At 39.1% G+C, this 25,552-nt stretch overlaps 2 protein-coding genes across 27 annotated transcripts in view; one reads left to right on the top strand and one right to left on the bottom strand.

The window, feature by feature from the left end:
- PALLD (palladin, cytoskeletal associated protein) overlaps nt 1-4,851 on the top strand; it is a 199,175-nt gene extending 194,324 nt beyond the window's left edge. For all 14 annotated transcript variants that reach the window (XM_021297371.2, XM_065061363.1, XM_065061364.1 and 11 more), the window contains 3 exons: nt 530-695; nt 1,541-1,674; nt 2,651-4,851. In XM_021297371.2, the coding sequence (XP_021153046.2) occupies nt 530-695; nt 1,541-1,674; nt 2,651-2,823 (473 nt within the window). In that variant the 3' untranslated portion in view covers nt 2,824-4,851. The remainder of the gene's footprint in view (nt 1-529; nt 696-1,540; nt 1,675-2,650) is intronic.
- On the bottom strand, nt 495-21,680 carry CBR4 (carbonyl reductase 4). Of its 13 annotated transcripts, none has more exons than XR_010472272.1 (11): nt 21,013-21,199; nt 17,833-17,974; nt 17,156-17,276; nt 16,530-16,666; nt 15,779-15,913; nt 14,349-14,418; nt 12,613-12,704; nt 6,866-7,060; nt 2,518-2,924; nt 1,196-1,287; nt 495-647 (listed from the first exon to the last, which is right to left on the bottom strand). XR_010472272.1 is itself a non-coding variant. In XM_021297374.2 (6 exons), the coding sequence occupies exons 2-6, from the start codon at nt 17,972-17,974 to the stop codon at nt 14,240-14,242; spliced, it is 714 nt and encodes a 237-aa protein (XP_021153049.2). In that variant the 5' UTR covers nt 21,381-21,680; the 3' UTR covers nt 13,302-14,239. The 13 variants fall into 13 exon arrangements, 7 of the variants coding, with proteins under 7 accessions (XP_021153049.2, XP_064917449.1, XP_064917446.1 ...); XR_010472273.1 differs by having other exon boundaries at nt 12,653-12,704; XR_010472276.1 differs by lacking the exon at nt 21,013-21,199 and adding an exon at nt 20,794-20,982.
- Nucleotides 21,681-25,552: the final 3,872 nt, after the last annotated feature.

Genomic DNA, 25,552 nt, shown 5'->3' with positions numbered 1-25,552 from the left:
GGTTACGAAAAGAAGGATGTTGCCACAGTTGAGGCCACAAACCAGACTTTTTACTTGAATGGGGTTGTAAATGGTAATTTGTGCAGACCCGCATCTACCCGTGGGCAGCCAGCATGGTGTGATATGTCTGTCTCACAGCATCACAGCATACTAGGCTAATGCTGTTCCAGCCTGCTGGTAGAGCAGTTCCTTCTATAATTAAATGCCCTTCCTTGTATGGGATATGAAGGAGCACTGTTTGGCAAGCATTGTGCAGCCAGTTTGTCAAGTCTTCATGTTGCACACTTCAGTTCTTTAGGGGAAGGGTAGAAACCACTCAGCTCTGTTTAGGGCTCGTTTTTTCCCTATTAAAATACTGACGTGACTGTTTTCTTCAGATAAACCAGGGCTGGACTTTGTGATTAATGAAGACAACACTCAAGTTTCCCAGCATTTATGTTTTTCATTATCAGTTTTTAGCCTGTTGCTGAAAGAAAGGCTACATCTTCACAGACTAGTGTCAACATGAGTGCCATCTTTATTTTCACAGCTAAGGAAATACAGAAGGCACCTGTGTTCATAGAGAAGCTACAAAACACGGGCGTGACTGAGGGATTCCCAGTGCGACTGGAGTGTCGAATCTCAGGGGAGCCGTCTCCTCAGATATTCTGGAAGAAAGAGAACGAGTCACTCACATACAACACTGACCGAGTGAGGTTAGACTGACTGGGAATAATCTCCACATGTATAACTTCAATGATGATTTATCCTGTAACACAAGTAAAAACCTAGCAGGTTTTAAGAATGCTTTGTGTGAACACCAGCTCATAAATATTAACTAGTTATTGCAATAATTTATGACATTTACTCAAACTTGCAGCCAGCCTGGTGGCAGAGCCAGCATTAAAATGCTACCTCTGTTTCCCAGCCTTGGACTTAACTATCTTTGCACTTCAATCATGTGGCAAAGTAGTTTTTCTCTTCTGCTTCTCAGCAGAAACCGTGATGGATAGATTCAATTTATTTTATATTCTAAGATTTCAATTTATTTTATATTCTAAGTTCTATAAACTTTTCCTTGATATTTGATAAAACTTTGTACAAATGCTTAAAAGCAAACTCACGATATATTGCAAGAAAAGGAACTTGTTACTGTTACGACACAAATTATTGCTGTCCTTTTAAATTTAGTTATTAGTATTTAGTCTTTCAGTACCTTGTTCCTCAGGGTTTTTTATCCCTTCCCCAAAACGTCTGGGTAAGTTCTGGCATCCCTGCTACTCACATCAGATTTTCAGATCTCTTCATCTGAAATTGTGAAGCAAGTTCTTTTATGCATTTTTGCTTCTTAGTTTTCAATACAGGATGATAAACCAACAAACTGTCAAACATACTCAAGCCTTCATTTTCCTCTTGTTAATTTCAGAGGAAGTTCCACATTACTTTAAAACGGAGTCTAATTAATCTGTAACTAGGATTTGGTCTGTTTATAATGACATTTTAAAATACTGTTTAAATTGCAAAACAGTGTAAACTAATTTTCTGCTTCTCTTTTGTGCAGCATGCACCAGGATAACTATGGCTACATTTGCCTGCTTATTCAGGGTGCCACAAAGGAGGATGCCGGCTGGTACACCGTTTCAGCTAAGAATGACGCTGGAATTGTGTCTTGCACGGCCAGGTTGGATGTTTATAGTAAGTGACTTCAATTTTCGTGGTCACATTAATCCTCTCAAAACCAACAGTTCTCTGAGTTTCAGTTTCTTGACAGAATGGTTTACACTGGTCTCTCTTTCTTTTATTTATAGTTTCTCCTCAATAATAACGATCCACATCAAGACAACAAATGCTCTGTCAAAGTACATTTCACCATCTTTCAGATACCTAAAGCCAAACAAGCATGCATGCTCTCTGTTTTTGCTTAGTATATTAAATATAGCTAATTAACAGCAGATAATGGCATGATTATGTTATTTTTGTGGATCATTATTACTCTTACTCTGCTAGCACTTCCCTAACCTTTTGTATTCTTTTGTACATCAGTCTGTAATACACCTCTGACAGCTACCAGAAGTGTAGATGTTTTTATGGCTTTCTACTTATCTACTCAGTTTGTTCCAAAGCAGCCCCTTACACAGTGAATGTTTTCTTAAACCAAAATCTCAATGACAAGAATTAAGGTGTGTGGTGGGGAGACTGGAATTATACAGGGTGGTTTCTGGGGTGGTGGTGGTAGGTGGGACTTGGGAGTTAAAGACTTAGCCCAGCATTCTTGAGCACACAAGGGGTGGCAAAGGCAGCCAGGTGATTTCCTTTCATATACAACAAATAACCCTTGAACAGGCCTCTCACTGTAATATTAGTGCACGGAAACAAACCCTTTGCTGTCACCCTTCCCAGTGACACAAGAAAGGGTAGAAAGCAACGCCAAAAATGCAAAGGAACAAACACAGACACTATTGTTTGTACCTAAGCTTGAAGGCGAAACTAGATGCTGACAATAATAAAACACACCACCAAGAAATGAAACAAACTTACCTTTGATATAATGGTTTTCTGCTGCTTAGAAATTAGTATTGCCTTTACAAAGGGTTGATCGCACATCTGGTACGCTTGGTTGCACCACCCAAGACAGCTAACAAACATTTTTTCTTTCCTTTTTCACCTACAGCTCAGTGGCAACAGCCAGCTCAGACAACCAAGCCAAAGAAGGTGCGGCCCTCAACCAGCCGATACGCTGCACTGTGTGACCAAGGACTAGATATCAAAGCAGCTTTCCAGCCTGAAGCAAACCCCGTCCACCTGACAATGCAATCTGGCTTGGTAGAGAGCGATGATCTGTAGATCCAACTGCCGCTGCCATGATTTTCTTTCAAAGCAGAAACACTGAAAGCCATTGCCTTGACCAATGATACTCCTATGTCACTTTATGCAAAGGCAGACACCTTCAAGTACAAAAGATAAAAACAAACACAATAACCATATATTGCTTATTCATTATACCAAATTAGGATAATAGATAGATTATTAATAGAAATGTACACATTGCACAACAAATCACATTCACCAGTTCCTTATACCTAAGTTGCTTCAGCTCTTACAAATAACCCTTTTCATAAAGGCCAAAATACATCAGAGAGACAGATTTTTTTCAGAAGAGAACACTATTTATCACTACGTGCCTTCATAAGCAGGAAGTAGATGCTATACAATTTTAATGGTGCAAGATGTTTTGTTTGAGACCTTTAGATCGCAAAGAAAATTAGAATGTATGGTTATCTATAGTTCTGAAATGGCAATGCATTCTGATAGCTACAATGAACAAGTGCAATATTGTAAGAATAAAACAGGAAGGGACAAGGAAGAGAAATATAAGCAAGTGCTGTATCTCTGCCAACTGCTTTCTATTCTGCAATGGAAAAAATATCTTGCCTTAAATGCTGTTGGTATGGACAATTCTATAATATGACATTAACACCGTAATTTCAAATTCTTTTGTATTTTCCTTTTTGCCATCTAGGAGGAGGCTTACTTAAAACCATACAGCAAAGACAGTTTAAGCATAAGTAACTTAACCTCTTCAAGATAATGACAAAAAAGAGCTGACATGCAGTAACAGTCTACTCCAGGCTATAAATATGGGTAACCAGACAGGGAAAAACCGCCGACAATACAAACCACTGCAGGAAGTTCCTGTGAGGGCTGGGAGGGGGACAGGGCAAGAGGTTGAAACTCTCTGTGGATTTCCTGAAGACAGTCTGTAACCTCGTGATACTGCCATTCAAGAATCTGAAATTCTAAGGTGAGCTGAAAACTAGAGAGCGTATGTATGGGACAGTCGTCTGTTTAAAGCTTGTGTAATGTGTATGAGGATTAGAAATGTACAGTAAGTGAAAAATAGGTTGGGACTGCAATACGAATTTAAATGACAAGTATACACCACAGGTGACAAGCTTGCAGATCTGAGGAAGTAGAAAACGGACAAAAACAACATTCAATTTGCGCTTTTTTTTTCTTCTTCTTAACATAGCATATGTGTCTGGTAGATTTTATTTTTTTCTTCTGTCAACTGCAGGCAAATGACAGCTCTTTTAATGGGTTGAGTCTGTGCGATGCAGATCAAAAGCCTGAAGGCTAATTTCAGAATGCCAGGCAAATCCACATCCAACTGGAGCCCCACCTAAGTCAGTTCTGACTGGGTAGTTTTAAATTAGAACCAACTGAATTTCAGAAGGGAGGGAGGGCGGGAGGGAGGGTGGGATGGATGGAAGAATTACTAGGCCTGACAAGACAAATGAGCATTTGATGGTACGAGCTACGATACATTGCTATGAAAAGAAAAACACTGTATTCCTTATATGAAGCACATATATGGTATCTTTCATTATTTATAATAAAAGTGTTGAAATCTTTTATCTCAGTTCAGTTATTCAGAAGTCCTGTACTTAGGGTTTGGTTTTTTTTTTAATTTTGTAATTGTGTACACCATATATTGCATTACTGCTATACGTGTATTGCTTTGTAAGTACACAAAGTTTGTTTTGTTTTTTTTAGTGACTAATAAACTTTAGCACATAAGGTAGTACTATTCTGATGCAGGATATGACCAGTATGGGGATTGTTAATCTACATTAACGTCATAGTCTGTCATCTGGGAATAATTCGATTCTATTCTAGAAAAAAGTATGTCATATCATTTGCCAAATTTTTCTTGACTATGACATGCTAATTTACTTTTTTTTTTGTTTAGCTTCACTAGCATTATTTTGCCACCTTTTATTTGTATTTATAAAAAAATGTATTATCATTACTTTGGATTGTTGTGCTGATATCATGTGGGTTTAACATCAATAAATATTACACAAATAGAAAGTTTTCCTTCTGGTAAAGACTATTAACTGTTTCAGTAGAAGCATGCAAATGTAAGATTTAGAAATTTTGAATGTTATGAATACAGATGAAATGAGGGCTAGATGCAGTATGTAAAAATGAGTAGAATTTATCAGAATATTCTGCTTGTGACCTGGAACCTTTATACAAAACAAAGGAACATGACTCATGAATTCTGAGAAACATTTGGCAAATAAAAGTACTTGAAGATGCTTTTTTTTTTTTAATACATTAGAAAACATACAGGTCTGTTTTGTGTGTCTAGTAATTGTAATCACTTACAACTGATTCTAAGTAAAGGGCATGGTCCAAGTGCTGTTAAATTCATTTACGAACAGTCAGCTAACAAAGCAATATCAAAATTTTAAAAATAAAATGTTAATATTTGCTTGTAAAATCCTGAATATTAACTAGCTTCTCCTTTCCCTTCTGTGCAAAGTTACCAGGAAAGATGCAAGATGATTTTTTTCCTTTAGGTTTACATTTCAAGCATTGATCACTACAAACAGACTTATCTAGGCAATTAAGTGAGTACTGACATTAATGGTGATGCTGCAGCTGCAGTCAATGGAGTTCTGTCTGCTTACAGTCAATCTGTCTTTGGCTTAGAGACTGAAAAACTGAGACTGCGCTTGTGAACTGGTTTTAGATGAGGTCATCATCACTTTTTGCCTCTGTATATATGTACAGACACACACTTAAGTAGTAAATCACATCTCTAAGCAGCGAAGTTGTTTTCATGAAAACATTCAGCTGTGCTGTTACTTAGTTACAGGGACTGTTTGGGTTTACAAATTCAGAGATAGAAGCATGGCACAAGAAAACGACATACTTTTCAAGCCAAAAATCTGCAATTCTTGGAAGCATCAAGCTAACTTCCAGAAGTTTAATCTCCCTCCACATACCCCAAAGATAGATAGTATGACCTGAAAGTGTACTTTTATCATTTCATAGGACTGAAAAAACGGAAGTCCTAACTGTTTGCAAGCATTCAGGTTTAGCTATGGGAAGACTTCAAAATATTTAGGAAGCTGATCAGTCCAACTGTATTCAAAGCCATCAAAGAGTCAATGCAGCTACATTCAGGATGATGACAGAAACCTCTGCCAAGAGCACCAACACTGAGGTGCAAAATTCCATATGCATGAATTTTTTTCCAGCTGGTGGTGCATCTTACCGCACAATGCCTTTATCCTGCAGCTTCATGACAACAGCAACAATTAGTTAACATACACAATTTTTTTTCCATCACAGCCAACTGGGGGCTGGGGATCAAAACCAAACCATAGTCCAGTTTGAAACCCTAGCTTACAAGTCATTGTTTCTTTCTATAGGGCCACTTTCAAAGACCACTGTAATTCACTTATTTTGTATGCTAATAAACGCCTTGATTCCTCACATATGGACCACTACATCCTTATCTCTGCAGGCAGCCCAAAAGGCTTTAATATGTAAGCACTTCATGAGATCATATTATCCATCATGATGCTGAGAGGATCAGCTGCACACTCTGGCTGTATGACCCAGCTGCGAAATCCACACTGCATAGTATAGATGGATTAAAGCATGGACTGGAAACGTCTGCTCAGATGGATGCACGTTGACAACAGCCCTGACTGACTGCCTCACAACCCAGCTGTACATGGAAGGGGTAGAATTTGCTGACACTCACTTTTCTGAACCGGCTAAGTGAAGAAGACCTCCCCCTGCACAGCTTATGGGTTTGAACAGAACCAGGCACACAAAGGCAGATGAAAACACAGCTCCTGCCCCAAGAACTTTACAAACTACTGCAGACAGCACCCAGTATTCTTTGTGTCTTAAAGCCTGCGACTCTCAATCAGAATTAAGCCACAATTTGCATCACGTTACAGAAGTGATCAATACATAACATAAGCTCATACTGCACTGGATCTCCAATAAAAATGTCAGCATTTGGAACATAATGCTCGAGCCCCAATTAGAGCAAAAAAAGCCAGACTACACGCAACAGTACCTGCCCAGCAATGATTTCAGCAGCCATACCAAAGAGGGAGACGAATGAACTTCCATCCAACAACACCAGGAAGGAGATTTTTTTTTTTTCTTTCTAGAACAACTGCATTGCAACAGGTAAACCCAAGGGAAAGGCCAAGTCTTGCAACCACTGTCACTTTCCAGTTCTGTAGTAACATAAATGCTCCAGAAACAGCTGCAGAGTAAGAAGAAAAAAAATAACAGCACATGGCCACTGCTCAGACTGATTACATCATTTACAGCAGGAGCTTGACAACACTCATCACATTGAATGGATTAGTTTTGTGTTGTGTGGTTTGGTTTGTTTGTTTGTTTTTTTCCTGAAACTGTTCTGTTGAACACACAACTAAACACATTGTCAAGATTTTTTTTTGGCAGACTCTTGGCCCAGATATCTCAGAGTATTTCTACAAAGAACTGCATTGTACTAAAATACATTGCCAAGGAGAGGACCTTTCCAACCTACTGCAACGTGTGGAAAATACCTAGTAAGGCAAGATTTCCCATACAACAGGCAACACACCTCTCTATTCTACTGTAGAGTAAGAACTAGTGGATTCAGGAGATGCCTTTTAGCTGCAGTTTGTCTGGGCAAGTATCATTTGTAGGGAAGAACTTATCTAAAAGAAAAACCTCTTTTACCACACAATCCTATAGTATAATGCACAATTCTGTTTCTTATATACATACATATATACTTCTTATAAACATATTAAGTCACTTTCTCCTGCAACACTTCAGAATCAGATTCACTGAGCATTTTTGTAATAAGTGGTTCATCTACAACAGAAGTTTTACCTTTCTTAAATTCTGTATTAACTTCAGCCGTACAGTCTCTGATCATTCACTAATTCATGTTTAACAGTGTATAATAAATGAAAACCTAAGTTTGAATATAATTCTTCTATCAGCACAACTGTTAGTAAATCCAAAGATCTTGAACTGTACATGAATGATGTCATTTCAGGTATGGAGCAGCAGCAGCTTCCAAGAATTTCAGTTTGTAAAGTTCAAGATCTACTTTCTCTTAGGAAAAAAAAAAAAGTGTAATTACATAATGTAGATTTCCAAATCTAAACTAGACTGTTGTTTTCCCCTAAGTCTTGTATATGAAAAGCAACACAGTTACAAATCCTAATAGAAGAATGAAGTAATTTTTAAGTTACTATTTTTAAGCTTTTCCTGAGCAGCAAATCCATTAAACAACCAACTTCATAAAAGCAGAACAAAGTTTTCATTTGTAATTATTAGTGTTTTCTTGCAACAAATAAAAATGTTTATAAGAAAAGGCACAGCTACGGCTCATAACTGTTATTCTAAAACAACTAATTTCAGGTCAGCCTACACATCCTAAAAGCAGAGATGGAGTGTTACAGTGTTTCCAAGCACTAATTCTGAGGACTAAGATGTCAGTGATCTGTCTTTGCTTGCCCAGGCTAAGTGGGATCCAAGCCTAAGGAGAAGCAAAGAAGAACATAGCTCCTTAAGTGAGGAAAAGAACATGTTGATGATCAGTGCACCTCCACTGCCCTCACTTCAGAGCTCAGGTTTGTCCTGGCTGCTTCTGGCACATGTCAAGTCAGGATTCAGGACTGAACTCCCAGTAAGTGCGGTTGAGCTCAGTGTGGAAGTCAGAGGAAGCTGACACAGCAGAGCATGAGTCAGCAGTTAATACAGCAAAAATATAGTTCCAATTTATAAAGGATAATACAGTAAGGGGAGCCCAAACAAGTTGTCCTTTTTAGAGGCAAAACTAGATTTATTACTTTGGCAATGCAAATGGGTAGCTCTCCAGAGACAGCTTTAGCTGAATATGTCTGAATAAACCATTTCTCAGGAATAAACTCACCTCACATATTAGTAATCTAGTATACTTGGTTCTCGCCTAAATGGAAAGACACCACCTTAATTAATCAATGAGAGATACAGGCACATGACAAGCATTACTGTAAGACCGATCATTCAACATTAGGAAGAAAGTCATCATGGTGCCAAAAGAACCAAAGATTTTACAGAAAACTTCGTAAACAGCTTTGTGAAACCATATAGTAAATTAACCTTGCTAATCTAATATTTACAGATCGACTGAATACAGCTTCACCGCACAGCAGAAGGCTTAGCCTGACCTCCACTCTGGTGCACTGAAAATTATGTTGAACCACAGAACCACAGGTGCTCTCTGTTCTATATGCCATCCAACAAGAGTGCTACAAGAACCTGCAGAGAATGGATGCAGATCCAGTCTACCACTGGCAGAGCCATCTCTACCATCAAAAATCAATGACATCCACACAAAACACATGCAATGATGATATGCAGGAAGCTTTCAGTAGAAGTCTAACACCTACCTGAAACAATAGGATAAAAGTTCACAGCAACAGCAGCAGGAGGTAAAACACCATAACCTAGAGCTTTTAACAGCTCTTCAACATAATGGTGGGGATCTGTTTACAATACAGCCTCCAACATATGTGCAATGTATACTTTTAGTGCATTTAGCATTAGAAATACAGATCTGGGAGATCTGCAAATTAGATCTGCAAGACATCAAACTGTTTCACTCACACGCTTCAGCAAAACCACATAATCAGCTTGCATTTATACCTAAACAAATTGTTCAAAATACCACACCTATTTCAAACCCAGTAACACAGTAGACACACAAGGCCACCTCAGCAGAACCATCCAGCAGTGTGGGAAAGAGAAGGTGACACCCACGTGGCTCCATCGGCTCAGACAGTGTTAGCTCAGTGGCATCTCCCCTCCGGCGCCACTCCCATTGACATTATCCTGATTTGGGTATTGTGACACCACGTAAGATTCACTGGGTTTTATTCGTGTGTTGTCTCAACATGTTTGACATCATCATACTCACACTTGAAATTTGTTACTAGATCTCCAAGAAGCCCAAACAATTTCAGTTTTAAGAATTATGGCAGAAAGATGTATTTTTATTTTAGAATGAGACTAAAATGATGAAGCACACAAAGAAAAAAAAAAAAAGGAAGAAACAATAAAATTGGATCTGATGTATTTTTAAAAGCATGAAAAAAACCCACAACTGTATGTTTCAGTGTTGTAATTTGTTCTATGAAATGAACAAAAAATATCCAAGATCTTAACAGATATGAGATGTTCATATGAAAAATAAAAGCATAAAATACTAGAACTGTTGTGGTCATAGTCACACTGATGTCTGGCTAGGTACAGGTAGTATTTGTTACTAACTCAGCAGACGTAACTACAGCAAAAAGGAGCACATGGTCTGAAACTGAACATAACCTGTGGGTGAAAATAAAACACAATCTGGGGCTCCAGTAGAGTTCTTAAAGAGCCAATGCTCTTTAAAGACTTCTCTCCACCACTACATTTGCCCTGTCTTTTCAAACACTGATTGATTACCTGAATTAAGTGGGTGCACCTGCTCTTAGAAAGTTGTTTTCATTAGCTTTACTTAAACGAACTATACTAGGTGTTTTTTTAAGTTACATAATTGCAACAGGCAATACACATTTCAGTTTCATGCAATACACCCCTCACACTATGCGATACATCAAAGGAGGAAAATTTGCAATAGATAATCATTACAATATTACATTATTATCTACAGTTAAAATGTACAAAGAGAAGGCTGGCATTTAGATATCCACTTTCTACCCAAATTTCACTGAACTCAATATTGAAACCCTTTCTATCATGTCTTTTACGTCCCCAAACAGCTCAGGATATATGGATTTGGATTTTACAAAACCACTAACAGCAATGACAGCTACCAACTTTGTATCTACACAGGCAACTTCATTTCCCTAAAACTACATAGATACACTAACCAAATACTACCAATATAATAATGCCTTAGGATAGACTGCCCTCAGGAGGCCGAAATGAAAGCTCATCATGGGCTATCACACATTAGCGCACTAACACAGCACACTTCATGTACACCTGTTAACATAAAAGAAAGCCTGCAAAAGCTGTTCTTTGTGATAGCTTCTACTTATAGCTGCAATATTAAACCAAAACAAAACCCACCCACACAAACTCACAAATATTTTATATGTCCCGCTAGAAACTTCTACTGATGATAATTGCAATTAGTGCCTCAAAAGTAGAACACTAACATAGTGAGTTCACTACAGCAAGTTCCAAGACACAAATAGATTTCTTAAGAGGTAAGAAGGAAAAGTAAGGCTCTAATGGTACTTAACAGAAGATTATAGGAGAGTTTTAAGCAATATAACAGATGAGGAAGCATCAGATGAATAAAAAGCACATGCTCTCTCCTCCACTAGGAAAGGAATCACAGAAACTTCATATTTCTAGTAAGATTGAACTGAAGTTTTCAAAATTCAATCAAAAAATCACAAGCCAAGCACATGGTCCTACTCAAGAACACCCACATGCAAAAAAACCTCCAAAACATTTATAGATAGCTCAGTATAAATGCCAGCAGCACAAGATGTAAAACCCCAATGTCTATTTTCCCATCAATTACAGTGACATAACAGGCATACCAAAATATGATGGAAGCAAAAGAAGTAAGCAAGACATTGACACAAAATACATAAGAAAGTCATCAGACTAGATATCAGTATATTAACTCATCAAATAAAATAATGTGGATTGAATTTCCAGGGCAAATAAGGTAAACTTTATTGTTAGACGATATTATTACCAACACAATTGAGATGATGGCAGTACCTATGACATCTAAAGACTATAAGGCCAGTAATGTAAACATGATGAAAGACAAATTATCAGCAGGTTGGATAAATGTCACACTGAAGATGGCAAGATCACTTTTTTTTTAATATATTGTTTTCATGCAGCCAGCCAGGGACACTCAGCTCTGTTTGCGGGCCCCATGAGTCAAAATGCTATTTTCAAAGACCAGCTTTGTGATGGTAACATTTACTTCTGTGACAACATTGACCCAGTTTATTAATAAAGACAACAATCCATTACCGCAGACTTCCATAAAAAAATAAGCAACATAAAATAAGGAGGTCTACAAATTCAAGAGCAACACAGCAACCAGAGGGTTGTTAGAATGTCTCATCAAATGTAAGAACTTACAGGCCTCAACCAGAGCTATCAAATGGCAGATTCAAACATACCAATCACAAATTGCTGGAGATACAGGAGTCTTCTAAGGGGACACCACCACACACTTTATCTGCTACCTACCCTACGCACTCACTGCTTCCACTGTCTGAGAGATCACACCTGGACAGACAGAACCCTGACAGACATTACTTCTTAAAGAGTAGATGTATACAGTAAAAGCTGAAATGCATTACCATTTTTAACTAGTTTTCAGTTTGAATATACCTGTTTTAAGAAAAGTGGAAAACAGGTCTTTTTAAAAGATCACTTTAAGGCTACCAACACTTCAGTCTAGCTCTATTTCAACAGCATAAATAAAAACATTGTATGTATTGTAATATTTTTAAAAAACTGATTAGCAGCATACTGAGATTCTTCTGAGGGTGTTATTCCAGGCTTTAATCACAAATACAAACTAAAAATGTCATTGCTAATAACTCATTTGACAGTTCCCTTACCCAACAAAACAAGGGATAACGATAATGAGGGTCAGAACTCACTACAAGGAAATTATTTTTAGTCTCTTAAGTTTGGTTATTGGTCAAGATATGTCACACAGGCTTTGCCTGTAAAATACTAAGGACAGGTATGGGCAGAGCCAAGTTATTGGCGTATTATTACCTGACTATTAAAAATGGGAGTACCAGCTGTCCTTCCTCACCTTTGATGCCCTCAGAAAAAACATCATCTGTCAATTCTCTGACCAATTCTTCCTATCAAAGAGAAACATAATCAGTAATTATATTTTTGGTGCAAAGACACATATGACACATAACTTTTCACCTCTCTATAAAGACATAACAGTAAGATAAGGTCTCCCAGAAGGACTACTTTTAGTGGTATCTTGTATTCCAGAGTAACACAGCCAACCGTAAAACTTCTGAATATACAACCGTTCCTGGTATTATTTCTCAATATGTACCTGTGAGAAGCTTGAACATGCACCATTTTCTGGCACAAAATCAAAATTTCTCAGCTGCACAAATGAAGAAAATCTCAGATTTTAAAGACTCAAAGTTATCATCAGTGAGATCTCTTCTTTCTGTACTTCGGTTTGTGCCAAGATGGGAAGTAATTTCAAAAGCTGAATCAACATCTGGATAATGATGCAATAAGCACTGAAGCTAACAAGTGAAGGTCCTAAACCACATTAATAGTTTTCTTCAGAGACGATAGAAACATCAATTGCCAAAGTTACTTGATCTCATTAGAAAAGCCTGGGGTCATTTTTTTTTTTTTTTAATTTTTCAGCAAGAGAAGAACACTTAGGATCATTTACAGTTGAATAATTACTGTGCTTCAAAAGCTGCTTTGAATAAAATAAATGACTATTTTATTGACTATACATACATATTTAAGAGCATCAACATAACATAGTTGAACTGAGCATTCAAGAAGATATACAGCAATACACATTGATTTCACATTCTGGAAATGAGACATGTTTTTTAAACATCTGCTGAGCCAGTGAAAAGTCTTTTACGTAGCAAAGCCTGTAACTGTGCTGTTCACCAGAATATTATAAAATTAGCAACTCTGATGAACAACAGTCCTTCAATAGATACAAGCAAGTGCTACTGGATTAAATGAGTGCTGTAAATAGATTCAAAAATGGAACTGAGGACGTCTTGTCTTTATAAAAACACATGGCATAAAATTAAATCTCCTAAAGGCAATTCATGTACACAGAAGATACAGAAGCTTCCAGCTCTGTAGTGTTAGCTACAAACAAAAACCAGAGGAAACTCCTTGCCACTTCATCGGGACTAACTGACAAGAATAAAAAATTACAGAGTTTGCAATCTTCACCCTACATGAAAAAACCTGATGCAGTCATACCTGCCAACCAACAAACATGCCTCTGCAATTTATTAACCTTTGTGTAACACGATCATAAACGAATGAGCATAAATCAAATAAAATCTCCACTCTATCCCAAATTAGAAAACATGACTTCATAAAAATATAGTGCTTTAAAAATGTATCAGCATGTTTGAAACCATCACTATACCAAAATCAGGTCTTTTTCAAGTTGTTACATGCACAGACTTCATAATACCAAACGGACTCTTTCATGTAGCTAAACATATGCCCTGGAACCCACTGCTGCTGAGTATCTCCTCTAAGGAACATCAAGTCAATTACATACATCAATCATCAACTAATATCCACATACCTTCCCTTTAATTATTATATATTTATACATTACCATCATGACATTTGAGTAGGTACTTATTCAAGGTAGTGTTTAACTCAGAAGCTGTAAGCCTCCATCTACAATTAGAGTGCTCCCCGTAACATAAGGAGACTCTAGAAGAAAAACAACAGCATGTGCAACTTCATGAGGCTCTCCAAACCTTCCAAGAAGAATTGCTTTCTTCAACTGATCTTCTTCCAAATGAGCAGTCATCTCTGTGTGAATAAAGCCTAAGAGAGGAGAGATATTCGAGGAGTTACCCAACCTTCAGCTAAATTTCTCTAGTGGCTTTTCCCTGGAACCCTCCAAAGTGAAATTTACTACAGGATTCTGCACCAGCTACCATTCTTCAAAGTCTAAGTCAGTCCACACCATTTTCTAGCCAAGAACAAACTTTTACCTAACCAATAAAATGTCTCCCATTTTGGAAGCACTGACGTAATCATAAAAAAGGTAGAGAGCTGTAGAGGGCTATGAAGAAAAAAAAAAAAAAAGTTAACTCTAAAATTGGGCCCCAAAACCATATTTAGTATTGTTTTTCTGAAAGACAAAATACAGTCATTTCACCAAAACATTCTCAATAAAAACATGGGTATAAAATCTCTGGCAAGAAACCCCTACAGTGTTTCCATTATAGTTTAGTACTTATGACACCACTTACACCATTTCTACTAGAGCACTCATTTGAAGAATATTTCTTGACAATTTTGAAGGATATTCCTTTACAATTTTCAGTTAGCTCAGATTCAGTTTTCCCACTGCTGCACTTCTCTTCACATAAGCCGTAGATTCATAAAGAGGTGATCTTATCTGTTTTCTATCTGCCACCAAGAAGAGAAAGTCTCAGTTTTGCTTCCTACGGTACAACTGTGCCCCTTTATTGGACCCTTCAGAGAACTGCTCAACTCACTAACAATAGAAGTATTTTTCCTGCTGAACTGGTTCATGTAGAGGTCTGACAAGCACAAGGTGAGCAGCAGAGTACACAGCTATGAGCAGAAAAATCACAAAAAGACAGAAGGATTTTTCTTAGGGGTGGCAGTTTGCTTGGACTAGATGATCTTGTGAAACCACAGCCTTGTCCTCACAGAACTCTCTTTCCAGAGTCTCCCTTCTATCTACAGTAGACAGGGAGAGACAGAGACACTTTCATGCCAGCTTCTTGTAGTCTTTCATGTTTCACTAATAAAAAGTAAGCATTCTATAGCAGGAGACAAGGGTAGCTGTCTGTATATAATTAGTTCTAACCCTTCCAGGTGCAAGGACAGCAAGCTTTGAAGGAGGAACAAAGAAAAAAAAAATATTATTATGTAATAATGGATAGAGGAACAGGTAGACACACTCTTCCAAGTTTCTCAGCATTCCCTTAAAAAGACTGAAGGTTTTGTAAACTAATGCATTACACTTTAAACTGGGGAGAAGGGGGAAGGGGGGCAACAAAAACAAATAAACAAACCGTTAACTTACAAAAGTCAAAGAAAATAACAGCAATTTATCTTAAGTTACTTTCAGAGTACAGCAAATATCCAGCAGTCTTGATGGTCATGTATTGCAACAGTCAAGGATGTTAGGAGCTTTCGAAAAACTAACCTGGAGCAACCACGTTGACTCGAATTTGCTTTTTTGCAACTTCTTTAGCAAGAGAGCATGAAAATCCAACTAATCCTGCTTTGGTAGCACTGTAGACACTTTGACCAGAGTTGCCTTTAAGTCCTACAATACTTCCTAAAATAAACATCAAAGAGAATACAAGATTAAATTACTAATTTGAAACCTTGTACTAGCTTTATCATTTTAGTTTTAAATTTGGAATGGAAAATGATATTACAAGAAAAGGAATTCAAAGTATATCACTAAATGTACTTTGTAGCCTACTGCTGGGGTAAGTAAATTCCTCAATTATCTGTGATTTTTGTGGAATCCATATATCTATGTTGACTAACAGGCACCAGGAGGATAAAATTAAGAGCTTTCTAAAAAAATATCCTCTCATACACACACACACACACACACAAAATCAACTGTACCTATTTGATTCTTAGTTAACAACTAGCAGCTGGTAGATTTAGCTATTGAAAGAGCTGATATAGAATGGTAAAACTATTTTTTCAATAAAATATAACATCTGGGGTGTTTATTACTTAAATAAGCTGGTTTTACATGCAGAAGTTGCTGAAATTGCACAAAAGAATAACAGTTCATAAAGAAATGCTAAGTACAGAATATCTAAATACAAAGAAAATAGTCAATTTTAACAAGTAACATTTCAACATGTTACACCTGCTAAACCTTTCTGGAAAACTAGTACTTAGAATTCCACTGGATAAGACAAGCAACTTACCTATGTTGACAATAGCACCTCCCTGCTGTTGCATCATGCTTTTTACAGCAGCTTTGCATGTCAACATTGTTCCCAAAAGGTTAGTGTGAATCTGGGCTACCATATCTTCAGTTTTGGTTCTCAGTAACAAACCATCCCTGACGAACAGACAAAAAAACCCCAAAAGAACTCACTGAACAACCCCAATGATCACATTTACTCATAATAAAACATGACTGATGAATGGAATATTAATGGTGATTTATACAGTTCTACACATTCCAGTGTTAAAAATGATGACATTGCAAGGATGACACATAGCAAGAAAAAAAGTCAGCTATGCTTTTGACAATAAAGCCTCCTTTGCAAAACGGTATCAAACATTGGTTTGGACCATTTCAGAGGGAAAAAGTGGAAGAAACAGGAGTACAGGGGGAACTCATAAACTCAGAATACAGAAATTACAGTGAAAACTGTATCATATGTTAGAATTTTGCTGTCATCAGGAACAAAATATTGGTGAGTGCTTAATACTGTTTTCAGATGTACTCATTTACAATACTCTTACTAAATGCAAAGGCCCTTAGCACCTTACAATAAGATGCTGTCATCTAGAATTACATATCATCTTGTAACAAATAACCAACCTGTTGATTCCAGCTGCATTAACCAAGTAGTTAATAGGACCTAAATTCTTCTGCATCTCCGCAAAAGTATTTTGGACTTCTTGTTCGTTGGATACATCACAACTAAGTGCCAGATGTCCTGCTGTATTGAAACAAAGGCACATCATAATAACAGCAAAAGATTGTATACCATTCAGAAACATTCATTAGGATTTATCAACTCAATTGCAAAAGCAGATGCTTAACTAGTTACAATTTGAAGAACCCATTTAATTCCCAGACAATTAAATAAGGACAATTTTCAAGTATTGTATTGATTACTTATGTCACAATTTCTTCATTTAGTCTTCTGGCCTTTTGAGATCAGAAGTTCAACATGAGCAGACTGGTCTCAGTTCTGGCTTGGTCAGGAGCCGAGGACGACTCAATTCACACCATCTCCCTGTTGCGACCTTGAACAATTCCTTTCATCTTACAATTAATATCTTGCAGATAGAATTGGTAGCATACTTTACTTAACTTTCCCAAAGAATATTGTGACAACAAAAGTGTACTGATACAGCTTTTATTTCAAATTTCTCACTCTTTATTTTCATTTTAATCTATTTAAACAATGAGGTTTATTTAATCATTTACTACTTCCATAAGTTACCTAAGCACTGGACAGTGAAGAAATAACTGCAAAGCCGAATACATACCACCAAGATTCCGTGCAGTATTCTGGGCTACTTCCAGATTTCTAGCAATAATTGCCAGGCGGCAGCCTTTCTCTGCCAGTAATTCTGCAACAGCTTTTCCTATTCCTCGGGATCCTCCAAAAATGGCGCAAACCTTGCCCATCTTCAAAAACAATTCACAAATTGCAAATGAACAACGAATGTCAGGTCCACTATAGCAAGAGAATAACAACTGTCCTTGTCAACATCACGGCCCTTAATAGCTTGTAGCATTTTGTAATATCAGATTATAGAACTACTGATGCGTCAATTTTTTATTCACCAAGAAATAAATACTTGAATTAGACACCACTTGTACAAATCTAGGTTATTTCTTAACTGTTTCTGAACTAGCAAAAAACTTATGCATGTAACCTACCATTTCAATACTAGTATTCTGATAACTCCTATTCAGTTGAGTTGTATATATCTAAAGGCTATAATGTATTGTTCAGCTGCTTATTCAAAGACAAGGTAGTAGTCACACTGTTCTTGCCACCACTATTATTGTACTAAAGTTATTTAGACTGAAGGTCTCACTCCATACTAAGCATCCGTGTTGGACATCTATGCTGCAAACATCACTGAGCATGATTTGATACTACTGTATTTACACTTAATAGTAAGTTACACTCACAATACCATGTTTTACCAGGGGTTTTTGGTTTCTGCTTTGCAGGGAAAACAAACAAACAAACAAACAAAAAACCAACCCAAAAAGAAACAAACAAAAAAACCTTTTTGAGATGTGAAATTATTCTGAAGTAGCTAGCTAAGACATTTAGTAAGGAGTACAAAAATAAAGTACTTCCATAGAATGACCTTTTATTCTGCAACCTCGAGAAACCAGTCAGCTAGTTTGGGATTTCCTGAAGAGCCAGAGGCAGAATCCAAGCAATAGTAATGAACCTCTTTTCCATGTATTTTAATAAATCCTTTTAAAATTCAATTATACTTTGTCTTTATAACATCCTAAGGCAACAAGTTTTATCATTTGTGGAAAAGTACTTCCTTTTGTTCTTGATTTGCCTTCTAATTAGATAATACCATGCGTTTCTCCTCATATCTTCCCCTGACTGGCTGTAACTTCAGGGACTATTTTTCTGGATTTTACCCTCCTCCTATATCCTCCTTGAGGTCTATTTAGTTACTTTTCTATGTATAGAAGCCATGCTGTACCTCACTAAAGACAATCCTGCCACCCTACCCTTTGCCTTACCTAGGTCTATTATACCCTTTTTGATGTGGGATAACCAGAAGAGCACAGTGTTAAGTATACAATGGAAAAATGATTTTGTTCTTCCATGACAGGGCCTGAAAGAGTAGAGGGTCATTTTCTGTCCCAAAGTAAGCACAAGTGCTTGAAATCAACCCATGTGTCTGCTTCTACTGGCAAGTTGAAATCAGCTTCCTAGGAGCAGGAAGACAATACCTGCATCTCAGGTGGCAGCCCTTTCAGCAGAATATGTGCAAAAAGACATCTTGCATGAAGGCAATTCCTTAGCGATAAAAATGGGCACCACTGCCTCACCAGAAAAAATAATCTTTTGGGTAGTCTTCATTAGGGTAGCTAGACTGCTAGAGTTGAATCAAGAGGTCTTGCACTCCAGCAACTACAGTTCTTACTGTCTTAGCAGACTAAAGACACAACCAAACAAGGCACCCATATTTTGTTAACACATTTTTTTTGTTATAAACAAAGTCTCAGTCTGCCTTCTCCATCATGACTTTCTTTTACAAAATTACTACTATGACTCTGAAGTTTTTGTCTATTTGTTGCAACAATGTTGTGCTAGGATTTCCTCCTTCATAGTTTGGTCTTACCAGCACTGAGCATACCTACTCTCTCATTTTTAATTGAAACATGGAATGATATAGATGAGGAGGGCTCTCTGGAAGTCATCCTGTCTAACTCCTCCACCCCTGGGCAATGCCAAGTGAACCATGTTATGCTGTTTATAAATACTGTCAGACCTACATAGATTTTCCAAATAATTCTGAACATGTTTAGCTACACCAGACCCCAAAAAACTGCCTGTGGGAAATTTCTTTAAAACATATCATACTGCCCTTCCTGGTTTCTTTGAGAAGAGAAAAAAAATCTTGCTGATTTTCACAGGATCACAGAATGGTTGGGGTTTGAAGGAACCTCTGGAGATAATCTAGTCGAGGGGTGTCAAACTCCTTTTAGGACTGTATAAATGTAGGAGTAGTTACCGAAGTTACATTCATACAGTGCTAAAATTACATTGGGCCCTTTGAAGGCAACCACGAGGCTGGTGTGGTCCCCCGGTGAAAATGAGTTTGATACCCCTGAGTCCAACCCCCTGCTAAAGCAGGTTCACCCCGAGCAGATCGCACAGGAATGCGTCCAGGCAGGTTTTGAATGTCTGCAGAGGAGGAGACTCCACAACCTCTCTGGACAGTCATTTTACCATACTCTGGAAGAACAGCAAAAGTTTCTTGTGCATTAACCAAGTGTTTACAGGAGGAGCGTAAGGCCTGCTTCCAACAATGTGTGGTTTAGCACAAAAGAGCCATACAGGTTCTTTAAAGTTGTGACTTGAGAGAAAAATACTGCAGCAGAATAATAACCTCTGGTCAAATAAATGTAGGGAAGAACAAGTATCTTTCGAGCAACAGGTTTCACTAGGTTTCCACACAGCACACACACAGGCGCCTGTACCACCTTTGTCCTCTACCACCCTTCTCTTCTTTCGGAGCGAGCTCTTTAACCCGTGACGCCAGGCCCGCGGGAGGATACCTCTCAGAAAACGCCACTCGGGATCCGACAGCCAGCCGGGCCGCCCCTCGCCTCTGTGCGCCCCAGCCCGCGCTGACCCTCAGGACGCCGCCCCCGGCCCCGCCCTCGCGGGCAAACCCTCCTCTCCTCTTGGCAAACCGATTTTTCCCCCCCCTCCGCTTCTCTGGGTTCCCACCAACCTCCTCCGACCGCGGCGGCACCTCTGTCCCTCCCGGCCCCGCTCCCGCCTGCAGCCGCCGCGCGCTCCGCCAGGGCCAACCGCCCCGGCCCACAGACCCCCCGCCCGCCGCCAGGGGGCGGCCGCGCCCGCGCGCAGCGAGGCCCCGCGCGGCCGGGCCTGGGGGCAGGAGCCGCCGGCCGCCGGTGGCCACGGGGACGCCGCGGGGCCCCGCGCTCACCCTGCGTCTCCTCCTCGGGGGCGGGGCGGCGCGGCGGGACGGAGGGAGGGAAGGGGAGAGGCAGGGCCTAGCGGCGGGGCGCCCCAGCGCCGCCCCCGACCCGGCGGACGGGCTCAAGGTGGAGCCCTCGGCACGGCCGGCGGGGCGCGGCGCCGGCTGGGAGCCCGCCCGCCCCCCGCGGGGCACGCCGGGACGTGACGGGACGCGCAGGCCCCGCGCGGCGCCCGTGCCACGGTGGCAGGAGCGGCGTGTCTGCCCCTTGCCCGCCCCGGCCCCTCAGGCCCTGAGCCGAGCGCGGGCCGCGCTTCCCGCCGTCCCCACGCGGAGAGAGTGATAAAAAAACGACTTTTACGTGTATTTCAATTTACCTTCTGTTTTCTGAGCAGCTTGCTTTGCTTTCCTCACATAGAATCACAGAATGTTTGGGATTGGAAGGGACCTTGGAAGATCATCTAGTCCAATCCCTCTGCCGGATCAGGAACACCTGGATGGGTTACACAGGAATGTGTCCAGGCGGGATTTGAATGTCTCCAGAGTAGGAGACTCCACAACCCCCCTGGGCAGCCTGTTCCAGTGTTCTGTCACCCTCACTGAGAAGTTTCTTCTCAAATGGAAGTGGAACCTCTTGTGTTCCAGTTTGAACCCATTACCCCCTGTCCTACCGTTGGCTGTCACCGAGAAGAGCCTGGCTCCACCCTCATGACACTCACCCTTTACATGTTTATAAGCATTAATGAGGTCACCCCTCAGTCTCTTCCAAGCTGAAGAGACCCAGCTCCCTCAGCCTTTCCTCATACACACACCTCCTTTCTCCTCAGAGCCCACGTAGGGGCAAGCCTGTCTGCTTGCTTTTTACACTTTACAGTTTTGAACTCCATTTTACACCCAGCCATCCAGACAACACCCGTCTAAGCCACTTGTACCATGCTTCGTGCTTGGCACCAGCACTCGCTGCCAGAATTTGTATGGGGTGGGAAGCAGCTGCCTCACTCTGAACTGGGGTCTCTGTCCTGTCCTTGCTTCCCCCTTCAGGTACAAACAGGTGTTTCACATGTAGATGCATACAGGCAGATGAAAAATAGTTTTGTGTTCTTCACATTTCCTTGCTCACAAATCGCTAGGATCTCCCGTGAGGCATTGCTATATCAGCAGAGTTAAGTTGGCTACACTTAAAGGTAGATAAACCCAAAATACAGAAACACCTGTGAGAGTTTATGTTTAGTAACCAAAATTACCTTAATATTATGCCATTAAACTAATATAAAAATCTGCTATGTTTTAACAGCAATGCTGTTAATGTTTATGTCTGATGATTGCTAGAGGGGTTTCTGTGGACTCTGAAGTCACACATACTGAGTACATTTTTTTTGCCTGAGAAATAATAATAAAACTTATCACAATTGTGTACACGAGTTGGTGTTTTTGTTTTGGTTTTTTTTTTGAGAAAAATTATTGTTAAAGGGTTCCACAAAGTAACAGGTGTCAAAATCATACTGGAGTTTCTATGAGCTCAGTGGGAATATAACTTGGTACAGTTCTTGCTTTTGACTTGAAGGCTGTTATTCAGGATTTCAAATTATAAATGTTTCCAGGGGAGCTGTAGAGAGTTTAATAACATTAGAAGTATTCGTGTTGGATTATTTTTCCATGGATCATTCTTTAAATATAGAAGGAAAAGCAGATTTAGGTACTGCTAAACAGATGAACATCTGTAAGAAAAAAATCTTTAAGAAAAGTTGTTATACAAAATTAAGTTTCTTTTAGCAAATATATTTATACGGCAAGCTGGTCCTGTTTTCTGTAACTCAGAATAGTCTATGACCAAGACTTTTGGTCTCTAGCGTAACTGAGGATCAGGATTCACAGGGGGAAATTACAGCTTTTTCTTCAAGTGATACATGTAAGCAAAACAACAGAGGGGAAAAAAATGGTCCTTCATGATATGACATGTTTTCAGAAGACGTGTATACAACAGAGAGAATAACTATGACCACCACATTGTACGAGGACAGCAGCAGGCAGATTTTACGTGAAAATTAAATTAGTAATTGCAGTTTTAACCTATTTGTGACCTGTGTCCTCATCCAGAGAGCTTACCCATCCTTGTAAGAAAGTTAAAGAAAAGCTGATCTTTGCTGTACTGTGAGGACTTTGCTGACACAGAGTAAGCACAAGTTTCACTGTATTTAAAATAATTTTTAAAAAGTGTTACAGTTGACAAAGCAAAATATCCTTTTCCAACATTCAGATGAGTTTCTGTTCAATTCTTGTTGCTTAACTGAGTGTTTAAAACAAGATGTGTGTTCATCTGTTGGCCAAAGTGACATTAGCCTGTTTCTTCTGGATGCCTGGTTAAATTGTGAGCTCAGATAATCTAAGCAGTCTCACCTGAGATGGTTTATTCACACTGATTTCCCGTTAAAGCAAGACAAGCTAGTGGAGTCCAAGAAAGAAATCATTTCTGGGGGACAGTAGCTGATACGTGAACCTGATCTGATGGAGCTGCTCCATCTATCGCTGATACGTGAACCTGATCTGATGGACCTGCTCCATCTATCGTGCCCAGATCTGCAACAGCTTCTTCAATATTGGCCACTATTATGCCTGGTTTACTATTAATGTGGAATTATAAGCTAAAAACTCTTGTATGGCTCTCTTTGTGACCATGTATACACATGTTTGGAACGTGTTCACAACATACAAAATGATGCAGCTGTCTTTCCTGAAGCCTAATGCATTCAGGCATTAAAAACACTCTTCCTGAGACAGTTTTTTACTCTTTTCTTGAAACATTGCAATAATTCTTCATACAACTGAGATACTGCATTCAAGTAAGCATTCCTCTCTTAACAGGAGAAAACCACAATATCCTCAAACAAGAAAAAATATTTCATGTATCTAAAATTTGCGTAAAATGCAAATTGAAGCACAACATCGCAAAACGAGCCACTAGCTGTTTCTGTAGCCAAGGTCCTGTGTATCAGGCATTTCAAACTCTTCTTGGTTTTGGATTTGAGGCTAGATTTACCAAGGAACTTGAGTGCTAACCTTTAACCACAATGGTGCCCAAATCTGTGGTCTCTTAATTTCTGCCATGAGTCACACAGGAAAGAGTCATGCTGCTCAGAGGTCCAGCAGCATTCTCCTGCTATTCCCTGTACTGCCACTGAAAGCACATGTACCACATTAGATGGGTTTTGTGTAAGGCCTGAGACAAAGCAACTGGAGAAATGGCCCCACAGATGGGTCAGCCCCATTTTAAACAAAAGCCTGATGGTTGGAGCACTTGGCTCAGAGAAAACCTTCTGTCTTAATGAAAACATGATCACTAGCTACAGTTTCTCACAATCGAACAGGACTGTCATAACCATCAATTTGAAGAAGTTTCAATTTACATGAAAGACTACAAAAAATTAAAGTGAGCCATGAAGATCTGAACCTACTGCCAGAAAATTGCTGTCCAAAGATGTAAGAGCTTGTGCACTTGTCATTCACATTTGGGGAAATCAGGCCTACTTACTGATTTTATATATGTATGTGTATATATATATATATATATATATATACATGCACACATATATACATAATATATAAATTACATAGCTAACAAGTTATATATTGCAGTTCCCAAACCTTTTTGATATGGCTTCAGCTTTCTAGGCAAGTAATACAAAGTCTGAGATGAACTGCTGAGGAAAAAAGCAAACACGTAGTTTGCATGAAAGAAAAACACTCCCCTCTTCTCCCAGTATTTTGCAATTGGCAAACTTTTCCCAACCACACCAGTTCAGATATTTAAGTGGCCAAATTACCATACTTTTGTTGTTAAGTGATTTTTTTTTATTATTACACTGCAGTTTGTTTTGTTTTTCTAGACTATCCAAAATCTCTGCAGTATTTGTTATTGTGTTCTAAGATTGAACTTTTATCGTGCCAACTTGAAGTGGTTTTGTACAATTTAGACGTACTTTTTCAACAAATATGTGGGCAACCTTTTTCCTCTTAAGAAACTTCTTCCTGGTACCCCTGTGAAAAGTCTTTCCTCTTAAAAGAAAAACATCTAAACCAGAACAAAACAAAGCCATCAGAAGCTTTGGCAGATTACCTAATGTTTTCGTATCTTCCTGGCTAAACAGGTTTCCCTACTACAAGTACTATTATTTTGCACTTCAGTGTGAGGCCCATGTTTAAGTTAACACACACAGTCACTGAACTGCTGCTGTTTCCAGTGAGAAGTCAGGCGCGCCATGGAGGCAACAGAGAAAAACGTGTATTACTGCTGCTTAATCTGGTGCTCAAATCAAACACTTCATTTCCAGTGCTGTTATGCAGTACCTCAACACATTAAAAGAAAACAACCCTACCATTGCCCACCCCCCATAAAAATACCTTCAAGAAACAGAAACTTTGTCACACATTCAACCTCTCTCCACAAGTCCACTCTGATCACAAGCACTGGCCACTCTTACCCTGTATCAGTGGACTTTAGACCAAAGAGATGGAAACTAGGATCTCAGCATCTCTCAGAATCTCTCGTTTT

The sequence above is a fragment of the Columba livia genome, chromosome 4 (genome assembly GCF_036013475.1).
Source record: "Columba livia isolate bColLiv1 breed racing homer chromosome 4, bColLiv1.pat.W.v2, whole genome shotgun sequence".
Classification (NCBI taxonomy): Eukaryota; Metazoa; Chordata; class Aves; order Columbiformes; family Columbidae; genus Columba; species Columba livia.
This window is presented reverse-complemented; position numbering and strand designations above follow the sequence as displayed.